The sequence below is a fragment of the Coloeus monedula genome (assembly GCF_965178545.1).
Source record: "Coloeus monedula genome assembly, chromosome: 3".
NCBI classification, from domain to species: domain Eukaryota; kingdom Metazoa; phylum Chordata; class Aves; order Passeriformes; family Corvidae; genus Coloeus; species Coloeus monedula.
The window spans coordinates 93,373,624-93,395,319 of record NC_138783.1 but is presented as its reverse complement, the minus strand read 5'-3'; the positions used below and the strand labels follow the sequence as shown (position 1 = coordinate 93,395,319).

Here is a 21,696-nt window from a genome sequence, read left to right as displayed (position 1 = left end):
ATTAGAGAAGTGTGGAAAGTTTTTTCACTGGTACAAATACTTCAAATTAGTTGTGAACAACCCTCGGCTAGAGAAAAAAAAACCACCACCCACGAGTGGGCGTGTTTGGGCAGTTAGTATGTATCAAAATTCTAGCAAACTAGGACGCTCCTTCTTGTTTGTGCTTGTCAGTTGACTCGCAAGTTTTTTTTCCGACAAGAATTAATGTAAAACAAAAGAGGGGGAGGTGGGTGGGTAGGGACGTGAGATAGATAGTTTGAACCCTCAGGCACAGTATATATGACCTGGAGGGTGGAGAGCAGCACTATCAACTGGAGATGTCTTTCAGGAAGCACTTTTTCCTGCAACTGGCTTATGGTGCTTCATGGGTTTTGTGTATGAAAGTTTTTGCTGCTTTCTGAAAAGTTACAAAGTTAGAAACACTTTTTTATTATCACCTTCTTTCTTCGATGTCCACTGCCGTCAAGCTTAATCAAGAGGAATGAAGAAATAGGATAATAACCCTAGAGCAGCAAGTGGGGGGTTATTGTTAATTAAAAGCTCCGAAGACTGCTATTTATCAGGAAAATGAACGTAGTGTTTAATTATAATTGTAAAGCACAACTATTCAATATCTCAAAAAAGTAAGGTGTAAAAGTAAATGCTAATCTTGTCGACTCGTGAAATCCATCTTCTCCAGCATTCTCTCTGCTGGATTTGTCTGCTGCCGCAATGGAGTGGCTCTGCTGGTCGTGTGTTCTATTCCCAACTAGTCTTCTTCCCCAGGAAGCAGCATGATTTTAGCGAAAGAACGAGCCTTTTACTTCCTGCTCCCCTCTTCACTGCGTTATGAGCAACCTTGTGCCATGCAGGCTTGGTCTTGCGTGCAGAAGTGTGCATAGCTTCCTCCCCGTCAAACAGCCTTGCATCCACTCCTACGAGCAACACAGCTCTTGAGATTTCCTTACTTTCCTGCAGTTTCCACCATTACGGCTCTGCCTTTGTAGCCCCTCAGCAACGCTGCAGGTTTTTTGGGTTTTTTTCTTGCCAAAACTTACAGGACAATGATGTAATGACATCGCACAACCCTCGCTAATGTGCTCTGTTCCTGCAGTCGTCATTACACGCAGAGGCTGCACAGCCCCGAGATACTTTAGTTTTGGGCGCAAGGTTGAGAGCTGCAACCGCCCAAAGGAAAACTTTCCCTTGGATTACCACAAAATCCGTAATTTTAGCAACGATCGCTGCAAGCGAAACTTTGCTCGAGTAACAGCCGGACAAAACGCGATGAGGAAGCACCGGCAGCAGGATGTTGTGGCAACGAAACCGCACGGCCGAGTCCCGCTCCGCGCCGGCAGCGCGGCCGCACCCGCGGGCACCGCTCGGCACCGCGGGGCGGGCGGGGAGTCGGAAGAAGGCGCGAAAATCCCGCGCATGCTCCATCCGCGGCTCCCTCCGCGCCTTGGAGCGGCGGGCGGGCGGGTTGGCTTGGCCGCTCCGCGTGTGCCCGTGCGAGGCGCGCCGCGCCCGTGACGTCAGCGCGCAGCGTCAGGGGGACGCACAAAAGTGTAAGTTTCAATTTTTTTTTTAAATTTTATTAAGAAAAAAAAAAAAAAAGAGAGACAGGGGAAGAGTGGCGGGGTCGCGCGCCCAGGGTCCGTGGGAGGGGGGAGGTCGCTGCGCTCGCTCGTCCCCGCTCGTTTCCCGCATCGCCCCCCATTCCCGCGGGCAGCCCCTCGGCGGCAGCGGCGCTGGGCAGGTGTGCGGGGCCGCGGCGTGCGGGGGCGGCCGGCCGGGAGCCTGGCGGGCTGGCGGTCGGCGGAGGCAGAGGCGCGCTGGGAAGTGACAGCCCGCCGGGGGAGACCCTCTTCCCCCTGCACCCCCTCCCCAGGAGCGCGGGGGGGGAAGGCGGTCCCTGCCGGTGCCCTCTCCTCCCTCCTTGCTTCCCTCCCCTGTTCCCGGGCTGCCGCTGTCGGTGTCCCGCCGCCTCCCCCCGCCCCTGCCCCCTCCCGCCAGGCCCGCGCAGCCGCCGCACATGTGCAGTCGGGCGCCTCCGCAGCGGCAGCAGCAGAAGCGGCGGCAGCAGCGCGGCGGCGGCGGGCGGGGGGTGCTCCCGCTCCTCGCTCCGGGTCCCTGTCTCGGGGCGGCGGCGGGGGATGGAGCCGGTTCTCTCTGCCTTTGGCCGCTCAGGTGCGGGCAGCCCGCGCCCGAGGATGGGAGCACCGGGGGGGTGCGTGGGACGGCGGCGGGGGGCGCCGCCGGCGGCGGGTCGGGCGCGATGAGGATGGGGACGGCGCGGACCCGCACTCCGCCCGCCGCCCCTTCCCCCCGCGGCCGCCGGTGGTGCCGCCGGGCGCGTCCCCCCTTGCCCGCGCCCCCGCCGCCGAGGCGATTAGCGCGGCCCCTCGCTGCCGGGGGGAGGCGGCGCGGGGCTCAGGGCTCTGCCCGGGCGGTGAGGCCCCGGCTGGGGGGCGCGGACGGGCGCGGGGTGCCCGAGGCGCGGGGGCGGCCGCCGGTCTGTGCCGCCCGGTGTGGCCGCGGCCCGTCCGCCTGCGAGGAGGAGGAGAAAAGCGGGGCTGGAAGGCCCCGGGGGGAGCTGCCCCTGGGGCCTACTTGTGCCTGCTGCTGGAAATGGGGGTGGGGAGGAGGAGGCCGTGATCGCTGCCCGCGGCCGGCGCTCGGTGTTGGAAGGGGCGCAGCTGGACAGGGACCGGCCTCGCGTGGGATCGGGCACGGGCTGGGGGAAGGGCTCTGCCAGGGCACAGCTCACTCACCCCCGCCGTCGGGAAAGGAGTGCCCCCCACACGTGAGCGTGGGGCTCAAGGGACGAAAAGGTGGTGATGGGAAACTTTTCCCTTTTAAAAACGTGTTTTTTTCAAAAAGAAACCTAAATTGTATTTGGTAGTAGCCAGTAATTTCAATTGTAAAAACTTTCCCTTCTTTCATTTTTTATAGCTGGTGCTGTCTTTGGTTGCTTTCCAGAAAATAGCATTGTCCCTGTGTCCTGCAGCCATCAAGATTTTACGACGACTGGTTTTTAGTCTTTGGTAACATGGCAAAAGATGTAAGTATATTTGTAGCACATAAAATGTGGAAGCATAGAATGTTAACAAAAGCAAATGGGGTCATGCTTTATAATAGCTGGCATTAATGAATATGTGGAACTTTATCTATACTGTGCATCAAGCCTAGGCTGTTTTCCTGTAGACAGCATAACCCAGCTTCAGATCTGCCGCCATTTTTTTAGAGTGATTAATGTTGAGAATTCCCTATGCTAATAACAGCACTTGGGCTGTTGTCATTATGTGCATTCATATTGAACACTGAAACAGCTTGGGTTTGGATTGGATTGGAAAAAACCCAGCAAGTGTTGTTCAGATGGTGGGGCTGTCGTTGACTACTGTTGTCAACTAACGTTGCCTTTCTTGAGTTCAAGAAGGCATCAGACATTTGAGGGAAGGTGGTTCATTCTCCATATGTGTACGTTGTTTGTCTACCAAAAGATGCTCGTTAGTGTCTGTAAAAACAGGGTCTGGGAACGTTCATCATAGATTTCCATTACTGCTGGCATTAAGGTTTGTGGCTTTGATTCTGTGACCTGCCTCATGGAGCACGTTTGCTCTGTACCCCTTCCCGTACTTAGAAAAAAAAATTTCACTTTATTCTGCCTTTAAGATGTCAGTCATTCTTAATACCCAATATAATTGGACTTTCATGTTTTGTTATTGAAAATAAGACACTATACTTGTCTGTATTCAAACTATAATATATTTCACTTTCAAAAAAAACCCCAAAACCCCAAAAAACAGCAGCATGCAAGCTAAGGAAAAGTGATACAACTCACTGGTTAAACAGCAGGTTGCAGTCAAATGTGGACTGTTGCAGTTTCAAATAGCAAGAACTGCCATGAAAGAGTGATTGGTTTAAAAACTTAATCTTGTAGGGAATTTTAGTAGTTCAACTGAAAAACATCTTAATGTCTGGAGAAGCAGCCAGACATACGTAGTCACTGAAAGCTTGCCTGGAAGAGATAAGGGTGGCCAAGTACATTACAGATAGCAGAGTTCAGGGAATGATAGGCCATATAAGCGGGAAGAAAACGAAAGTGAAGTGTTAAACTAGGAGATGAAATTGAAACAGTTTAAAGGAATTGAGATACCAAAGTACATTTGTTTAATACTAGCTTTTGGGAAAGAGATCGACGAAGTGAAGAGTTGCTAGCACCTGAAAATACAGATAAATGTCATACTAGATCTAAGTGAGAATAAGACATTTTAGAACAAACCTTATTTTTGACAGATCTAGATTCTAGGAAAGAGAGTAGTTAAGGAAGAAAGGAAGGAATAACCTACCACATAGTTAACTTAAGAACTGGAAGAAGGTGCTACAGATAGGAAAAGAAATTGCTTTCAGTATCCTTATTAAAGAAGTAATAAACCGAATTTGGAAAAATGAAAATCTAGGTCAGGTTGTAGGTAAAATTTTAAGTATACTTGAGCACTGGAACAGGGTAGCTAGAAAGGGTTTGAAATCTTAACTGAATATTGTCTAACCTGTTCTTAAAAACATCTACATATATTTCAAACCTGCCTCAGGGAAGAAATACGAACTGCTTACCTTTCTGCAGACTATACCACCATTACATGAGATCTAAAATGTGTAGTGAATGCTGGGAAATTGTAAATTTCCAGGTCTGAATATGGGCCCTATGAGTTGTGGTTTAATGCCATAACATAGACATGCTAATTGGTGTAACACTTCTTTTAATTTTCAGAAGAGAAGAGATTTATTTCCATATTTTTGTTCGAAGTCCAAGTTGTTTTTCAAACAGAATAATGGAATTAAGCATGATATGGACAATATCACTAAATTTCTGGGCACTGAGTCTCTGAAAACCTGTGTTGCTGTAAATTTAAACATTCTGATGTGAAAATATTGCTGTGATAAATGGCTTGTGGTTCTGCCATGTCACCTATCAAGTGCTGTAATTGTCTGTGAGATCTAGTGGTGAAGAAGATGGCATAGTTGATGATTGCTCCTGCTTCTTCCTTCCCTTTTTCTCAGCAGAGCTGAGATGGCTAAAGTGTGGTAACGGCCACGCTGCTACAGTCCTAAGTCTGGGCTTCCTTCAGGTGGCATTTCCATGGCCGGGCATGTTTGGAGTGCTGCAGTCTGGGAGGGCAGGCGTGATGTGCATCGCACTGCTGTCCTGTGCTGCTGGGGCCAGCGTGCCGTGGTGACAGTGGCGCAGGGAGCCCTGCAGAAGGGGAAGGTGTGGAGACAGTGCACCACAACAGAACATGCTCCTACTTTGTGCTTCTTCCTGCCTGCTGCAGGAGAGCACTTTCCCTTTTATTACTCCCTTCCAGTTCTTCTGATGCTTCTTCATAAAAACTATAATTGAATAAGACCTGCTGGAAAAGTCGAATACTTATAAGATTATGCAGACTGAGATGTTACTGGATAATTGAAGAAATGGGGGAGTGTGATGGAGAGTACTGGCAAACCCAGTGAAATATTTTTGTAAAGTATTAAAGAATTACGAAAGTACTGGTCAGGTAAGCTAGCAAAATAATGTTTATGAACTATTTGACCCAAGTCTAAATTCTGTGAAATGTTACTTTTTTAAAGTATGCCTCTAATGTTTTTCAGAGTGTACAATCTAGAGAAAATAAGCAGTAAAGCATTGATTTTAAAATTCATTTTAATTTATATTTTGGGGTTTTATGCAAAATACTTTGATTTCCTCGGCAGTAGTCGGAAGGCTGCGAGGTGGGAGGAAAGATACATTCATATGTAGCACCGTAATTAAGAGCCTGCAGGTGGAGTTTAAATGCATAATCACAATGTTATAGCTGGATAACTTGAAAAACAGTAATGTAGAAAGAAATAATAGCTTGTGAAGGTTAAAGTATCTGTGGCTATACCAATTTATGTTTTGGGTAGGGGATCTGAAATGCAGTAAAGATAAAGGGTGAAAAATAGGAGCACTCATTTTCCAGTGTGATCTAGTAATAGCAAAAGCACAGTCATTTTTGAGTTTATGAGCGCCATGCGAAGCTGAGAAGCAGTTCTAACAGAATCAGGCAGATGTGGTATATCACGTGCAATTCAGGACATCTTCGTTCCTAGAAAGACTTTACTTTTTGTGCAATTTAAAGAAACAATGAAAAACCACGTGTGGAGAGAACACCAATTGCTGTATCTCAAGGACTTGTGTACCTTGGAAGTGGAATCATTGCATTGCTTTTCAGAGTCTGGATGACAAGTTGAGGTCAGTAATTTTTGGTACAGTTCTACACCTACGTTTGCGCTCCGTGGGAAATTTCTTGGTCATTGCATATGGGCAGTCTCCAGAAACTTCATCTTAGCGGGAATTCCTCTTTCTGGTTAATCAGTGTCGCTCTGAGTTTGCTTCGTCTACTGTGAGCTCTTCCACTGCTTACAAATGTGGCATGTTCCAGGCAGGAGCTGGGGGAGCCAAATGTACAGCTGAGGTCCTCAGTCTGCTTGTGCTGCTTATTGGATTCGTGGGAGTCATAGTGTGGGGGGAAGGCAGTTCCCTGTGTGCAAGTAGTCACCCATCCACCCTTGGCATGCGTAAAACTAGGTAGGATGCAGCATTGAATGAAGTAGCAGGAATTACTGTAGCAAGAAAGAAAATTTGATAGATTAATTTTTTTTTCCAGCTCTCAGCATAAGACTGAGCACTGCTTGCTGGCCACTTTTATATTCAGTTGTATATTGAGAATTATCTGTAAATTAAGACGACAAATACTTTTTTTAGTAGCATTGGCTAATGTACCTTCCACTACTAAATTATCAGCTTCTGTAGCGTGGCTGAAGATCCAACTTGTGGTGACCATGTTTCCCTCGTCAGTTACTTCTGTCACTGGTGAACTGTTCAGGCCTCTCAAGCAGCCATAAGGAAAGCAAAGCTTGTGGATCTTTTCTCCAAGACTCAGTGTTGCATAGGAGAGAAGAAGCAGGAGCAAGGGGGTTTATTTTCTGCCAAATTTCTGTACTCTTGAAGCAACCACTTGCAGGAACTGGGTCTGTTACTGAGGATAGTACCTAATGCATGGTGTTACAGCGAATATTGAAGAGAAAGGGACTAACCAAAAGGAATGAGTACAATTCCTTCTGATCTCCAAAATTACACCTATCAAGAGTATATGAGTCACGTAAATGAAATATTTTTATCTAGGCCTGTTGTTTATGGTTGTTTCTGTTGTTCAGCATTAGTGGATGGACCCCTTCAAGTAATTTAAAAAGTAGATTGTGCTTTCAACTTGAAGTTGAAAAATAACTTCAAAAACTTTTTAAAAGTGACACACCACTGTTAGCTTTCAGAATTTCTCGCAGACTAAAATACCTTTCATGAGAGTTGTTCTTGAGTTACTGTTTTATAGGTTACTGGCAGTGGTGTTGGCTTTGGAACTGCTTGTTCTAAAATGAGGTTTTTAAATTTATTTTTAAAAATTATGTTCTACTGTCATCTTTTGCTTGAATTATTTCATGAGGGATTTTTCTCTTGATCCCTAGTTTGCATAAAAATTATTGTATCTCTTTAGTTTTTTGTGGTACTTTCATGAATCATACTGAGTAGTAGGATGTGGCACATATATCCGACTTTGTGAAGGAAGCCCCATGAATGTGTGGAAATATGAGGACACACCATGTGAGAAATTGTGCCTGTAAAAAGTTCATCACCTGATCTAACATTACTATTTAAGAGAAGTACAGATGCAGGAATTAACGCTGGTGGTTTATTTTAGTTGAGTATTCAGAATACATTCAGGTATGTAGCTTAATCCAGTGGATTTATTTCACAGTATTAGTACATATTTTGCTCAAAGAATATATTTCAAAAAGCCCACAGCAAACTGATTTCTTCATACAGCTTTACTGGATAGGTTAATAGGGCTGCTTTTTTTGTGGAAAGTAAAAATCTTTTGTATTACTGATTTTTGCCAGAACACCACAGAAGTTGTACTTCTACATCAGTCTTGAGCAACTCTAAAAAGGTTGAGTTTAGGATGGATTAAAAACAAGAACCCAATGGAAGTAGGAAAAATACTTAATATGGACCATTTTTACATGATGCACTTTGAATCCCTAGAAAGTATTGAAAAGTCTTCAAAACACTTTTCAGACTCTTCTTAAAATATCAGCATGCATTTCGCCTTTTATGTTTATTTTTGGTTATGTACTGGGAATTTCAGTGAGGTGGACTAGAAAAGTTAAGTCTTTGAGGAATCTCAAAGAGGAGTTTTAGTTCAGTGGCTTCTCAGTAGCTTGATCTACTTCTGTTTGCCTTTAGTAAGTTCTAACGCGTCCAGAAGTTTGCAAGCTAATGATCAAATAATATTATGAAATTAGGTTATCTAGAAAGGCATCTCTGTTTGGGATTTTGAATGTTTCTAATTTTTCTAATAGGCTTTTTCAACGAAGGCAGAAGGAAAGTGATCTTCAAGCTCTCTTTTATACGTTCCAAGTACGCAGTCAGAGCTCTGTATTTTTCTTATGTTTGTTTGTATTATAAAGTCAGGAGATAGCAACTCAGAAGTTGCCTGTCACCTTGCCAATTTATTTGTATAAATAAAGCATTTTCTTGTAGCTTTTTAATGTTAAACTTTATTAATTGTATATGCCAGTTAACAGTAGTGTTTTTATATAGGTATATTGTAGTATTTTACTGAATAAGTGCACTGTGATAACAACAGGCTCCACAAAAATGCAGATTTTAGAAGTTAAGTTATGCTAGGGATCAATTGTCTTAGTGTTTGTATTTGATTGCCTGGGTATCTCTTAATGGAGATTTATTATGGCTAATTAGGAGTGGGAAGAAGAGTGGATCAATCTTTGCTAAATGTTATCTGTATTGAAATGGTTCTCAGGTAGCAGGCAACTTGATTTTAAAGACGGACAGTGGTCCATATTCCCCAAAAATGCTTCTGGCTACTTGTCTTGTGTTACATTACATTTGCTAAGGGTTCCAGTACTGCATTATTGGTTACACAAACTTGCTTGAAAGTTATGCTGTGGGCCACTCTAGCTTTGTAATACGCTGATAAGGAGGTTGGTAAGAATGAAGCAGAACCCCTTTTAGAAGGTGTCCTGTGTAACACTACTTGTTGGTTTCGGCTGTGGTTCAGATGCTGGTGAACAAGCTGCTCTGAAGTCTGGGTTTGGCTAGAAAAACAAGTCTGTTACAGTCAAACCTAGAACAGGTGCAGGAGGTAGTTGTGGAAGTGGCTGCTGCTGGTACCTCTGCATATGGGTATTTAGTCCAGAAGGACTCAAATTATGATTTTATTTTCTGATTAATTTATGCAGTAAAAGTGGAAAACCAATGCTTTGGTGTCATGCTCGCTGTTAGGAGTCTCGTATTCAATTCTGCTTCGTTCTTACAGCTTCACATTTAGTTTTGAGCATGTCAACTTTAAGTTTTACAAGGATTGTATCACTTGAGCAATTGAATGACTGCAAGAAGCAACACCATGGAATGACTTTTAACTCGAGGTGGTTTTGATCTGTTGACTGCTTAGACAGGACCACCATTTGACTTGTCTTCAAAGTGTGTTCTTAATTTAATTTTTGGTGAATTCTGGATGTGTTGCTGTTGTCAGAAAGAACAGCCAAGAAGCTAATGGTCTTGACATACTCTGCAATAAAGGAGATCTCGGGTGTTATTTTGTGTATTACTCAGTGTCCAACTTACCTGCAGTGTCAGCAGAGCCTGTATTCACACAAAGATCAACAATGCTTAACTGAGCTTCTCACCTTATTTAGCTTTTTGGTTTCACAATTCTGTGGTATCCAGACCTTTAGTGCTTTGACTATGCCTTGTTAGTTAAGGTGCTAAAAATTCAAATATACTCTTTGGAAAGCTCATTTCTATGGTGTAGCTCATTGCTGAGTGTTTGAGAGGCACATTAATCTTGAAGATACTGCCATGAACTGAGGATGTGATATGATTATCTCTGTTTCAGAAAAAGGCTACTGAAACACGGTAAAATAACACATCTGAGAATTTTGAGGGATCAGACTCTTGTAGCCCAACTTCAAAAGTTTTTGTTATTTATACAGTAAAGAATAGTTCTCACTGGCTTCAATTTCAAAGTGAAATCCAAATGTTTTAAATTTAAAAACTTTTCCCCCTTTTCTACAATATTCCTCTACTTAATACCTTGATTGCCTTCTAAATTTTGCAAAAAAATGAAATGGATGTCCCATAAAAATAATCTTTTGCATTTGCATAATAATTCATTCCCAGAGCATGTTTGCTCTGGTCCCTGCATGAGGTGAGAAACCAATAGGAGAAGTAGTTCATTATCATCATCTTATAAATGACATTTACATATGGATAGGGGTGAAAGAAGAATAAAGGTTGTTTAAGCAGTTTTAAAATAAGGTTGTTTATTTCTGATTATAAGCTTTATTCCAGTTCTGCTTTGTAACTGCTAATTTTCTGTTGCTTCCTGATACTGAAATAAGACAAACAAAAAAAAGAACCTTGCATTGTCAGTAAAGTGGCCCACAGTAAAATTGCATGGCATGGGGCCTTTAGACAGGTTGCCTGTAAAATGACTGGGGATCATCATGGATCGAGTTAGGTGCAGTTTTGCACAAGATGGGTGGTTGTTTGCTGGTACACTTTGCAAATGCCTGTAGACAGCAGAGGCACCATCCTGGTCATAGAATTGTGGAATTGTTGTGGTTAGAGAAGACCTCCAAGATCATGAAGTCCAACCATCAACCCAACACCACCAAATGTCTCTGACAAGCTCTGGGTGGAAATGCTTTCCTTTCCCAATTTCTCCATTTTCTGATTCTGTTGTCGCTACTTCTTTCCTGGTTTATTTTGAACTTCTCTGTCTGAGTCCCAGCTTATTTCCCCTTTCAGTTGTAGTTTAGGTTGTATTCGTTTTCCCACTTCCCATGTTCATCCCTTCTCACAGGATTTGATCTCATTGTTCCATTAAAGCTTTCTTAGGTTCTCATCAGTTGTATTGCCTGTACTTTTTCAGTGACACTCAGTTCCTCTACCTCAACTCCTAATTCTTCCATCTGATTTTCTAGCTCATTTTTTGTGTCTTTCCCAGACAGTCCCAAAATTGTCTCTTTTTCAGACCATCCCATTCTGGCTCCCATTCTTTAACCATTCTCGTATCTTTGGCACCTGTATCTCTTGTCAAACCCCGTCCTGTGCCTCTGTGCTCTGTGGGCTTAATCTGCTGTTGACAGCTGAAAATTTCTGTTCTGAGGAATAACCTTGTAGCAGGTACCTCTGTTTCCATGTATCTCTACCCTTTTTGCTCTTCTTTCAGTTCTTTTTCAGTTGCTGTTCTTAAAATGGGCTCATTACTGAGAAGCAAGGTAGAAGAGGAATTTTGTGGCACAAAACCGCCCTTCCCAATATTTAGTTAAAGTAGTGTGGGACAACGTGCCTCTCAGATTAAATCCGAAATACATAGCACATGTACTCGTTCAGTCTTGTTTTTGTCAGATAAACTTCTTGTTTTATAGGTTCCTTGTCCTTTAGTCCAAATTCACTTTGCATATTTTCCTGTTTAGTTTAAAGGTTTAGTGAATAATTTGATGCCAATTTTTATTAACAAATTGAATTGCAATGCTGGAAAGCTATGGAAGAAATTATATTTTTGTTGTAAGGATGTTGATTTTCTAATGCATAACTACAGAGACTGCAAGGAGTAGCTTGTTAGTAAGATACTAAATTATTCTCTCACAGTCCCTGGAGACTTTTTTTTTTAATAACTGAAATTCTCTGCATCTTTAGAAAATTTTGTTTTAGATTAACTTCAGTCCCAGCAAAAAGTTACTTCCCAGTTTACTGATTTTCTGGCTGAGGGCACTTGTAGTGCTTTTCAGTTTTCACTTGTAAACAAAACAAAAATAGACTTCGCAGTCCTTAGGACTGCTGATGATCTCATAGCAGGCCAAAGCTAACTTTAGTTGATTTTTTTATATGTTTAGCCCTTCAGTTAATTTCTTTTCCTTAGGAGCTCTGAACAATGAGCTGAGACCAAACCTTGGTGATGGTTGGGATCTCCACTCCACCACAGCTTCTGCAGTTCAAATTACCAGATCTACGAATTTATCCAGTGGGCTTTACCCTCCTTTCTGGTGATCTGTGGGAAGATATTAAGTTACTACAGTTTAGATGCTGTGTTGGATGTCAAAAGCTATTTTTTAAAATCATTGTTGGCTTTGTTGTAGTGTGTCAAGGAGAAAGGCTGTATCTGTATCTGTTGCTTGTTTAGGATTATAGGGGTTTCTTCATGTAGCCATAGAGAAGTAGACGTTGCCAACATGTGTCTTCGAAGAGGAAAGCTTCACTGAATTGTGAAGTTGCACACACTTAATAAACTTTCCAAATCAGATACTAAGAGCATTATTATTTCAAGCAGCCCAAAGATCACCACCAAAGGAGGTAATGCAACCTGAGATTGAGAATCGTGAGAAGATAAGAAAATGTGGAATACAAAAAAAATACAAAGGAAAATAGTAAAAATCCAAATACCTTGTTACAAGTAGCTTGATAAGGCCTAAAAACTAAGTATATTTTCTCATCAGAAAATAGAAAATCCTGGATGTTTAACCCTTCCTGACAGAAGGTTACCTTTCCATTGGGCTTTCCACCTTTTCCTGGGTGGGGTTTTTTTTTGTGTGTGTGTGGGTTTTGTTTTTGGTGGTATTTTGGGTTTTTTTTCTTTTTTGTTTTTTGAGGTTTTTTTGGTTGCGTTGTGAACCTGTGGCTATAATATACCGAATGGGAGCTATAGTCACATTTTCCTCTATTTTCTTTCTTTCTTTCTTTTGGGCGCTATGCTCCATAGGTCCCAGAGGAGTAATCCTGATGCTTCCTCCAAAATAACCTGGCTTGAAAAATAGTGAGAATGTCCTTGAAATGCAGACTGAGAGATGTTTTGTCTACTGTTTCCATTTGAGAACGAAGAGACCAGAATTCTGTATGGGATAGAAGTTTTGCTTTTCAGTTTTCTTTCACCAAAACTTGTCTCTTCAACCAGTGATAAGTCTTGCTAACCTTAGAATTAAAAGTGTGTCTGGAAGTGTGAAGAGCATACTGGGGCTGGAATAACAGAATTTTCACTAGAAATCAGTTTTCACTATGAATAATAGCAGTTGGCGATGCTGTTTTGCTGTGGGATGCTCAGTATTCTTTCCAAATACCTTACTTGGAGTCTTTCTGGGCATATGCTTACAAATGAGTTGAATGTGCCATTTTAAGTGCTAGAGGTGAACCTTTAGTAAGACACTGGTAGAAGGATGGTGGAACTATAACTTCTATACTGTTCATTAGTATTGTGGTCCCTGAGGGGATTTTGCTTGTTATTCAGTGATTGCTATTCTCTGGTTTTTCACAAATTGTTTTCTTTTACTGATTAAATGCGGTGTTTTCCCCAGATGTTCTCCAGTTTTTCAGTGACTTGTGTCATTTCAGTCACACAAAAGCATGGTATAGGGCACGTAGCATTAACCTGAGCCTTTGTAATGCTAGATCAAATTATGGGTTTTGGAGTTGCATGTTGTTTTGGGTAATATTTTTTCACTATATGCTTTAATTATGCAGAAGAAAACTTGAAGTTTGTGAGATCATTTGATACTATGATGTTGGTTGGCTGAGTACTTCAAATGAATAGAGAAGATTATGCTGGAGACATTCTAATTGAAAAAAAAAAAACCCAGAAAGTTGAAGGGACCAATAAGTAATTGATTACTGAACTGCTTAGTTTTCCAATTACTGAAATAGTGATTTGCATTAGTATTTGAATTTGCTGAATATCACAGCTTAAATATTTGGGTTTGGAATATCACTGTAACTGATGTGCACTTGGTGCAGGTTTGCTTCTGCATATTAAACCAATGAATTGATTTAATAATTCAAAATTATTAAATTCGTGTGCTTAAAGGAAAGACATTACAGATTAAAATAGCCATTTTCTTGGTGATTTTCTGATCAAAACCACAATAAATTAAATGCTTTTCCAGTCTCATTTATAATCTTTTTTTACTCTAATGTAAAAGAGAATTTACAGGTGTCCTGAATATAAGCCTCTTTCTGCTGTGGAATGCAAACTTAAGTACTGCATTTAAAGAAATGATGACAATGAGGCTGCACTTCCTGCCTGGTTTAACACTTCTGTTGTGAAATTTAGGTAGAATTGGAGTATAAGGTAACACTTACCCAAAAATTCTTCTTCATGTTTTCCACAGGGTTCCAGTGTTCTGGAATGTCATGTTGCTGTAGTGTAACTCTAATAACATCTTTGTACACAATACTGGTGTCATATGGATGAGTATACGTTTTTCTTTGGAAGTGTCTGATGTAGTCTGTCGCCTTTCTGAATTAAGTAGTTAAGTGTGATAAAGAGTTGGGCTTACAAAGAATTCTGGTGCCTTGGAATAGGGTGGTAAAACTGTTGTTTAACTGAGTGGATCTTTGAAATCCCTACTGTGGGCAAGAAGGCCAACAGGCAGTGTTCTGAAATAACTGAAAAGTTGTTGCAGCCTCCCTAAAACTATGCTATTGTGTTACTTTTTAGGAGGGGGGGAAATGGAGGCCAGAACTGCCACAGGCTCTTCATTCTATCCAGCACTTCTGCTGTCTACTCACGTTTTCTTTATGTGACCAGGTCCTCATTGCTGCCATGCCATTACAGGCCACTGCTCTTTGTGCCTCTCTTAGCAAAATTTTTCTTTTGCAGAATTCCAGCTTGTCCCCAATGCTCTATCATCTTCTCTCCCCCCTCTGTCCTTGTTCACTGAGGAGAGGTTTCCTGTTTCTTGAAGTTCCCTGTCTTTCGTAAGAAATCCTTGGTCTGATACACCTGGATAATAATGGCTCCACAGCATCATCTAGTGGCTTTCTTGTTTTCCCCAACTACTGGCAGATGGCAAGTAGGGCTCTTCAGGTAGACTTCTAAGGGAGAAGCTTTGCTGCTGACTGACAGCAAAGCACCTTATTCTTGCTCAGGGTTGTTGGCAGCCTGCACATACCTGCTATGTGCAAAATACAGCCTGAGGACTTTTCAGCCTCTGGAACACCACAGGCTACGCTGTGGTTAGGTACAGATGTTGGCTTTCTTGCTGTTGTTTCTAAATGGAAACAGTGTGTCCTGTGTTTATTAATTTTCTTTTTTCAGAACTGTTTTGTCTGCAGGTACAAAGAAATCACTGCATCCTGTTCTCTATTCAAAAATTAATAGTATTTTGAAAAGTAACCACTACTGTGAGCTTTCTTGAAGGATGGTGATGACTTTATAAACCTGTGTGTCACCCTATAGCTTTTTTCTCTTAAGTGGTTTGTATTCTGATCTTTAAAAAAATAATAATTGAAAAGCTAAAGATATTTCTTATTAATGATATTTTTCCTGATTAAAATGGCCAAAGGCACTCTCCACCCTCTGTACTGTTTTTGCTATAATGTTTTTACCTTATGTATTAGGTAGGTAGTATCTACAGAGAGAAAGGCATAGTTGCAAGTATCAGTGGTTCAGATTAAAAGGGTGTTCAGCTGTCTGTTAAAACAGTGCATACACACTGTAAGAGCTTAGGACACAAATAGCGAAGTAGGTGTAAACTGGTTTTCTGCTTGCTTTTTAAGAATATGGTGTTTATAAAATCTAGACCTTAAAATTTGACAAGTACTGTACCGCAAACAGTACATAGTGGCATATTTGTAACAAAGTGAGAGTAGTAGCAGTAGAGGCTTCTGGTAAGATACCTTTCATCTTTAATAATAAAAGGCTATCTGTGTTTGTAAATTTAATAAAAGTTGCTTTCTTTAACAGGCTGGACTAATTGAAACCAATGGAGAGCTTAAGGTGTTTATAGACCAAAACCTAAGTCCTGGAAAAGGTAAGAACACAATTCATAGTAAGACTCTCCATTTCTTGATTTTTAGTTGTTATGCATATTACTGGCTTTAAACTGCTTTCTTAGCATACTTTTTGTAAAGTTTTTCTTAAGTTACATGATCATTAAGCAAACTGTAGGTTTGCTGTGGTTTATAATTGTCTTAAAACTACAGGTGCAGTTAAGTGGTGGTTTGTCATCCCGTATGTGATCTCCTTAGTGTAGCTTGTGTTTAAGTATAAAGACCAGGATGTTCTGAAACATCTTTGGGGCACTGTGTTTCAGCAAATGGAAAAAAAATGCAGGAGGGTAGAAGTTTAAAATGGGTTATGACAGTTTTTATGATAGTGCATCCACTCTGCTGCAAGCTTATCTCAAAATACATTGTGAACAGCACTGTTTTGGACTTGCAGATAATGCCTGTGCATGTATGATAATGTAATGTCATTAAGCAATTTAATAAAACACAGGATGTTAATTTGAACTTGAATTTGATACGTGAGCTCAAAAACTGAGAGTACCTAAACATTTGGGGAGTTAGGAGCTGAACTTTCACAATTAGCATAGCTGAGGGAAAAAACAGAAGCAACACTGAGTTCCAGCCACCTGCAGTTCTGGACAGCTATGCCATGTAAGCTCTTCTGTAAACTGATTATGCTACATTTGAAGACTGCATTTTGTATATTCTTATGGGAGGGCTGTTTCCATAGTGAGACAGTAAAAGTCCTCTCTAATTCCAGTAAAGTATATTCTTGTCAGTTTATGCGTTCTGCTGGTGACAATTGTTTCTCAGGTTAATAATTTCCTCCAGTATGTTTCCGTACTTTTCATAAATAACAGTTGGGTGTCTTAACAGTCTTTACCAGTTTGACAGGTCAACTAGCCAGTGTTCCCTAGATTGCTCATCAGATGAGCTCTTTGTCCTCCGTGTTTTCCTTACCGTCATTCTTTGAGCCTGTTCGATTGCTTTCATCAACTTTCTCGAATACAAGCGACTAGAACAGTATGTGTGACTCACAAGTGAAGTGTCAGTCGTTTCTGTATAGAGAGATCAGTAATTTTTCTATGCAACATCATGTTTGGTTCATAGGCATCTCACAAGGTATTTTGGCGAAATGGCCATTTTCATTTGTTGTTCCTTCCAAGTAATGACAGTCTGCTTTATTCTTGTGTGTGACAGATGGTGTCCTTTGATAGGCTGTATGAAGGAGGGCAAAATGTATATTAGGACAATCATTTACTCACTGTCTGTAAACCTTACTTTTGACTAATCTACTGACTTTAAGCATTGTTGGAATACTCTAGTACTCTCAGATGAACCTGTAGTCCAGTTCAGGCGAACTCGTTTAGTATTACTGCTCTAGTATTTTATATACCATTTCAGGAAACCCATTTAATTTCTATCAGCACCACTAGGTACAGCAAGTATCTTACTGGCATCTCACAGGACTTTGTCTTGGACGCTTCCTTGTCTAAAATGTACATTGCTTTATGAATGGGGGGGGTATCCAACTAATCTGTCCTGTTCTTCATTTTGTGGAGAGGGCACTAAGGGTTGAGTAAAGACATGTATTAACTGGTGCAGGTGTATATCTGTAAGCACAGTCACACACCCCTGAGCTAAAGAAGTGTGCAAGTAGGTACCTGGTCCTTAACAGCTGTACCATATGTGCTAACCCTGTGGGCAGTAAAACTGATGTTTTTTGGGGCAGAGACTTTAGGAGGGTACATTTTGCACCCACATAGGCATCTGTGTCTAGACCCTGTTACAGTCAGTGGAGAGCTAGTCAAAACAGTGCAGTCTAGACAGCAAGAATTGGAGATATGACTCTTCCATTATTACATAGCTCCTTAAGTAGAAGTGGTCAAATTGGAGGGCATTTTATTGCTTACAGAATTTTGTAAATAAATTCAAGTTATTAAATAGTTTATTATAGGCCTGCAGCTTGTCCAGTTTGAGAGTTGAGCTCTACTCTCAATGTATAACACAGCAAACTGGACTATCCTCAGTCAATTTCTGCATTTCATTGCTTTTAGGGGAGTTCTTTGAAGTTAATAGACAGCAACTAATTCTTAATATTGAGAAGAAACAACTATTTCTCTTGGCTTGATCAGTTTATGTTTTGTCTCTAGCTTGTCTGTGTTTTATGTGCAGGCTCTGTAGTCAATCAGAGCTTAAAGCTGCAAATATTTTGTCACTAAAGTGCTCAGGTATGTATCAGAATTTATTCACTACAGTAGTACTTTTTTTCGTTCGCCACTTTTTATAATTTTTAGGGGTATTTGTCCAGTCTTTAAATGTTGACACTGACAACTATACACAAAAGTACTATGCTGTCTCTAAAAGTAGCTGTCTGCATTGCATGCCATTATATCAACAAAGTGCTGTCCTCTGCTATGTTTTTAAATCTGTGCAAAATTTCTCTTAATTTCACAATGGAGAGGATTCAGTCCAGAGCAATTATGGAGTAAGTTTTCCATAGGGTAGCAGAAGTGTATCTGGTATACTTTTTAGGATCAGTTGAAGGTGGTTAGGGAAAAAATCTTCATGTTCTTTTCTGGTGGTCATCATTAAAAGGTTTTTTTGGTGGGTTTGTTTGTTTGTTTGGGGTTTTTGTTTTGTTTTGGTTTTTTCTCCATCTTCCCCTTTGAATCTGTATTTCTTAAAACGAAAGAGTCTTTTCTGAAAGTTGCAAGTCAATCGCAAGAAAGAGATTGAGAGTACATTGCATGATTGATATTGGTTATGGGATCAAATCTCCCTGCTGAGTTGGATGAGTGGTTTGTTTAACCCAATCTGCTGCCCTTGACAGCAGTAATTGGGCAGGCTCTTGAGGGAGAATGCAGGAGCCTGGCTACTTTTTGAAGTTCATTCTTACGCTCCTACAGCACTCCAGGTCATTGGACTAGTAATACCAGAGGGTGCATTCCATCATAGTTTTGGAAAAGTCCAACTTTAAGACTCAGTGAATTAAGAATGAAAATTTGACAGAGAAATCTGTTACTTGCTTCAGTTTCTACTTGTTGCTAGCCAGATGTGAAAGGAGAAGGAGTTCAGCTGTCAGCGGAATAAAGGTTTTAGGGGGATGGTACAGGACAAAAAATGACTTGTGTGCTGGGTCATAAGGACATGCTTGCAAAAACAGGGTTAAAGAGAAAGAGCGGAATATTGTAACTGAAATGGTTCCGTAGCATCCTTGTCAGCAGTCTATAAGGTATGTGACTAAGTGGTAGGTATATGAGTCAACTATGATAGATAAGCCAAGGTTGACTTTTCTGGCCAAAACAGGTTATGATGCAAAAATTCTCACAGCCTGAACAGTTTTGTTACAGTGCTTTCAGAATAGGTTGTGAATGAATTTCTGTAAATTTTTAATCTGCACAGGCAGAAAACATGGTAAATGAATAAATTCTTTTCAGACTTGAGTTTTGGTGGTAGGGTATGTTGCTGTTGTTTCTTAGGTGAATAATGAAGAAGAGGCAAAACCATCTTGCTGAACAGTTATGCTGAACAACTTCTTGCTCAAAAAGTCCTAAAGTTTTGGAATCTGAGAGAGAGAGGGTATGTTTGAGAATAATCTCTGTATGCAAGTCCTATCCATACATTCATTCCCTGACTGTTCATTAATGTCCACTGTCAGAAACAGGTTACCAGTGTAGACAACCTTTTTGCTTCAGCAGTAGCTCATTTTGGAGAGACTGGTCTCAACCATAAACTCCAGATTAGGATTTTTGTTTTAAAGCAGAGACTGACTTTATTTGTGTTAAGAGGAGAAAATAGTATGTAAAAAAACCCAAAACAAAAACACAACAAGCCCCAGAAACCCAAACAACAACCCCACAAGGTTTTGTTTATAGTGAGTAATGCATACAGTTTTGAATAAATTAGTCATGCACATAAAATACTGTTCTAGAATTTGTTCTAAAGATTTATTTCTTCAAAACCATCTTTAGTGTGAAATAAGAGGTATCAGCCTATATGTGGTAGAAATGAGATGGCAACTCGTGTTTTTTCCAGTGCTTGTACAACCTCCAGAAAAGGCTGCCTGTAAATTTGCCCGTGTCTTCTGATACCCCTGTGTATTTCCATTACTGGAGAGTAACACTCCATATAGCCCTGAAAAAACAGTATGACTGTGAAAGCTTTGTTTCACTTGGTAACTGGGAAGATGCTTTCCAACCGGCTAATTCATTTTGAGAGTTAGCAAAAGCATAAGTTTTGGAAGGATAGAAATAATTTTTAATAGGGGGCTGAACTAGTAAAAACTTCCTCATGAGTTTGTGTTTTCTATTGGTGACAGTGAATTTTAGAAACCAATAAATTTTGCTGTTCGTGGAGGTTACATTTTGGAGAAAACTGCCACATTCTTCTGGTCCTTACCATATTCAGATTAGTGTTGATACTTCAGCATTAAATAGAACACTATTCAATTCTAATCCTGCCCCTCACTTGTGGAGAAATTTGGATGAAAGAAATTATTTGCTTCAGATGGGTGCAAGGGAAAAGGTAACCAGTGGTATTAATATTGTATTAAAATTAAAGCTCTTAGGTTAAAAATTACTCAGAAAGAAAATTTGGATCTTCTCTTATGCCAGTAGGTGGCATTATTGGTATGTAACCAGAAAATGCTTGTAGGGTATGTACTGTAGCTCCTTTCACCACTTACACTTTAAAACAAGGTTTCAAATTTATAGGCTAAATATAGTTGCATTTCAGATCTGAAAAAATCAAAGTCAAATATGTAACATTTTAAGGTGTGTTTAGACTCATATTTCAACACTGCCTAACTATAAGATTGTTTTGTTCTTTTTATTTATATGACAAGAAACTTGCAGTGAAATGTTATTGTTACTTTTACTTGCAAATTCATTCACCCTAATTTTTAACAGTGACTAGAATTGTTCCTCTGGAATAGAACTAGAGATCAATTTTCAGAACCCATGAATTATGCTTCAGCAAACAGATACATGTTTGAAATTGGTTATAAAATGCATATGTATTACTGCAGCTGAGGTAAATCCAATTATTGTCTAAAGTCAATCTAAGGAAATAAAACTGTTGCTGGAAGTAGAAATGGTATTTTGGAAAGTCTAAAAGTAAACCCCAGTTTATTTCAACACAGACTTGGTAAAACTGGCTTGTAATAGCTGAACTATTACTAGTCATATCTAAGGATGTAAGAATCACATAGAAGTCTGTGTTCATGTAGGCAATTAATGAGTACTACACACTGGGAGACATGGATGTCTGTACAAAAGCTCCGAATTGCACGTGTAGGCACGTTTGTTGTCTTAACACGGTGGTGTGGCTTGTTCAGTAAGTACAGGTGCTTTTACTTGACTTGACATGCAACTGGAGACAATCATCTGTGTTGTCACACAGATACCTTCAAAAAGAATTCAGTTTTCTGAAAGTTAGCATACAACTAACTAATAAAATAACATAAAATATCTGTGATGTTCACGACAGAGACGTTAACAACTTCCGCGTTACAGGAGTGACGTCTGAGGAATCAGCTCCCAGGGTATAACTGTCACCTCTATTGTCTGTCAAAACTTAAATTTGTTAGACACTGCATTATGAGGGAACTGAGTTGTTTTTCTGTTGACTGCTCTCTCTTTCACAAGTAAAGAAAACATAAAGGCAGATTACTTCAGAAAATGGTACAGCATCTAGAATGAATGGAATTTCTGCTCCTGAGGCGAGGAATACCTCGGCCCATCCTCTAACCTGAACACCAAATTCAAAGTCGCTACTGTTTCAAGAACTGGAGCAGTCGGCTTTTCAGGAGATTTACCTCATTGTCTGCAGAG

General features: G+C 40.8%; 1 protein-coding gene across 4 annotated transcripts in view; it reads left to right on the top strand.

Annotated features, from left to right (window-relative positions):
* Window positions 1–1,440: 1,440 nt before the first annotated feature.
* Window positions 1,441–21,696, top strand: part of TFDP1 (transcription factor Dp-1) — a 40,980-nt gene continuing 20,724 nt past the window's right edge. For 2 of the 4 annotated variants that reach the window (XM_082278428.1, XM_082278425.1), the window contains exons 1-3: window positions 2,030–2,169; window positions 2,935–3,043; window positions 15,819–15,885. In XM_082278428.1, the coding sequence (XP_082134554.1) occupies window positions 3,032–3,043; window positions 15,819–15,885 (79 nt within the window). In that variant the 5' untranslated portion in view covers window positions 2,030–2,169; window positions 2,935–3,031. Of the gene's footprint in view, window positions 1,548–1,706; window positions 1,739–2,029; window positions 2,170–2,934; window positions 3,044–15,818; window positions 15,886–21,696 lie in introns of those variants that run through there. The other 2 variants (XM_082278426.1, XM_082278427.1) reach the window with 2 other exon arrangements.